Source organism: Penaeus japonicus, unplaced genomic scaffold (genome assembly GCF_977035675.1).
Source record: "Penaeus japonicus unplaced genomic scaffold, GWHDUDI00000001_assembly GWHDUDI00000008, whole genome shotgun sequence".
In the NCBI taxonomy this organism is placed as follows: domain Eukaryota; kingdom Metazoa; phylum Arthropoda; class Malacostraca; order Decapoda; family Penaeidae; genus Penaeus; species Penaeus japonicus.
Genome location: NW_028234410.1, coordinates 21601506 through 21604005, shown reverse-complemented (window position 1 = coordinate 21604005; position 2500 = coordinate 21601506). Strand labels below are relative to the sequence as shown.

The window sequence follows — 2500 nt, the reverse complement described above, 5'->3', positions numbered from 1 at the left end:
TCGCTCTCTCTCTCTCTCTTTCTTTCTCTCTCTCTCTCTCTCTCTCTCTCTCTCTCTCTCTCTCTCTCTCTCTCTCTCTCTCTCTCTCTCTCTCTCTTCTCTCTCTCTCTTCTCTCTCTCTCTCTCTCTCTCTCTCTCTCTCTCTCTCTCTCTCTCTTCTCTCTCTTCTCTCTCTCTCTCTCTTCTCTCTCCTCCTCTCTCTCTCTCTCTCTCTTTCTTTCTCTCTTTCTTCTCTCTTCTCTCTCTCTCTCTCTCTCTCTCTCTCTCTCTCTCTCTCTCTCTCTCTCTCTCTCTCTCTCTCTCTCTCTCTCTCTCTCTCTCTCTCTCTCTCTCTCTCTCTCTCTCTCTCTCTCTCTCTCTCTCTCTCTCTCTCTCTCTCTCTCTCTCTATCATTCCCACCCTCATTCTCCTCTTCATTCTCACCCTCATTCTCAACTTCATTTTCACACTCACTCTCACTCTCAGGTTTCTTTCCTTCACACCGGTCAACATAAACACACACACGAAGAAGCTAAGGATTATACTTTACCTAGACAGAGCGATGGCGGACTTCTGCTGGACGCGCTCTGCCGTGGCGACCTCCGGCAGGCGGTGCGAGGGGGCGGGGCGAGTGTTGAGGAGGGAGAGCAGGACGGACACGCCCCCCGCGGCCACCACCTCCTCGGCCGCCCCGCGAGACCCCGCCAGATTGGCAAGCACCGTCGCGATCTGAGGGCGTGGGAGAGAGACTATTAAAGCGCGCGATTCATACAGATCATATTTTGATTTATTTGTAGAAGCAGCCATGTATCAAGAGACAATGGCTTGCTGAATCATTTTATCAAATATATTGTAAGTCCATCTCTATACGCAATTTATCTCCCGATCGTCCCTATATGAGAGGCCAAAATGAATGATCGCAAGAATATTCATGATCTGTAAACAAAGGATGATAAGTGAGCCTTGTGTCCCGGATGAAGAATGAATGTTGAAGAAGAAAAAAAAAGACCACAAAAAAAAACATCCACAGTAAACACGCTTCCGCCACTCACTTGGTCTTTGGTGAAGATGGAGATGGAAGGGTTGCCGCGGGCGGCCCTGAGCAGCACACGGGCGGTGCCGGCCCTTCTCATGGCACCCACGCAGCCTCCGTCCAGGAAGGTAAGGTTCGCGAGGGCGGCCGACGCGAGCAGGAAGATTTCCGCCGACCGCGTCTGCTCAGCAAGGCCTATCGAAAGAAAGACAGATCGGTTATCTTATTTATTCTAAATATTAGATAAACAAACATAAAACTAGAACGCTGTTACCGTCATTATCCACGGTCTAAAAGATATATGCCAAAGAAAAAATGACAAAATCTGTATTTTAAATACTGAGTTAGAAAGCAAAATCTGAGCCAAACGCTTCAGTCGTGCGCTGCTCACCTGTGAGAGCGGCGACGATGGCGTCCATGTTGTCGTGGAGGCCCGCCAGGCGGTGGTTGTCCTCCACCCAGGGCGACGTGACTTGCGCCAGCACGCCCGCCGCCTCGCTCCGCTCCTCCTCCGGGCACTCCTCGTCGCACAGCACCTCCGCCACCACCTCCACGCCCCCCGCCTGGATCACGCAGGGAAGCAATGTGTTATTGATAGATACACATGTGTACGTATGTTTTTATGTGTGCATGTATATTTGAATATGTGGGCTCATGGTTGACTTGATAGATGGATAGAAGGAAAAATAGAATCCTCACCTTCTCCAGCTCCACGATGCCCTCCACCACGCAGCAGACGGTGGCGAGCGCCCTCAGGCTGGCCACCCTCACCTGCCGCAGTCTTGGCTCGAGGCAAAGGCTGAGCAGGGCGCGGACGCCGCCCAGACGCGCGATGAGGCGGCAGATGTGGCCTCCGTCGACTCCCAGCGCCGTCAGGTGAGACACCGCGCTGCTCACTTCCTTCTCGCTGCGAGGCTCCTCCAGCGCCGCCACCACGACCTAGGATGGACGGGAACAGGTCATGAAGGCGAAGGGTCACGGGAATGGTAATAGATTATACAGGCATTTATCTTCATAAATTTCTTTACGACGTGCAACAGTCTGCTAAAGACAAATGCTCTTTTTCCACCCACCTTGATCTCGCGGCTCAGCATGAGGTCGACCAGCTTGGTGAAGGCGTGGCCGAGAGCCGTCACCACCTGCACCACCTGCCGGGTCGTGTCTTGCTCGTCCGCCTCCAGCGCGTGGTCGTCGCTGCACACGTCCGTCAGTCGTTGGCAAATCTGCTCGATGACTTTACTCTGCCGACCCAGCGACGACTGTGGCGTCCAGAAAGAAATGCGTTTAGCGAAAGGGCTACCGATAAGATGAAAATGTAAACAAAAATGAACGTTTGACACGCGGGTCACCCATCCAAGGAGACGGTAGCGAAGGCGAGGCCTCACCTGCGGCTGAAAGTCTGGCTCGGCGGACGTCCACTGTGTGGTGTAGTCCTTCAGGAAGGTGTTGATGTGACACACCAGGGACTTGGCCAACACCGGCACCTGG

General features: G+C 53.2%; 1 protein-coding gene across 2 annotated transcripts in view; it reads right to left on the bottom strand.

Annotated features, from left to right (window-relative positions):
* Nucleotides 1–2500, bottom strand: part of LOC122254106 (protein inscuteable homolog) — a 115105-nt gene that overhangs the window by 1735 nt on the left and 110870 nt on the right. For both annotated transcript variants that reach the window (XM_086539246.1, XM_086539245.1), the window contains exons 4-9: nucleotides 2398–2500; nucleotides 2086–2271; nucleotides 1712–1951; nucleotides 1404–1575; nucleotides 1032–1207; nucleotides 530–708 (exon numbers count right to left, since the gene is read on the bottom strand). The exon at nucleotides 2398–2500 is cut by the window's right edge and continues 24 nt beyond it. In XM_086539246.1, the coding sequence (XP_086395372.1) occupies nucleotides 530–708; nucleotides 1032–1207; nucleotides 1404–1575; nucleotides 1712–1951; nucleotides 2086–2271; nucleotides 2398–2500 (1056 nt within the window). The remainder of the gene's footprint in view (nucleotides 1–529; nucleotides 709–1031; nucleotides 1208–1403; nucleotides 1576–1711; nucleotides 1952–2085; nucleotides 2272–2397) is intronic.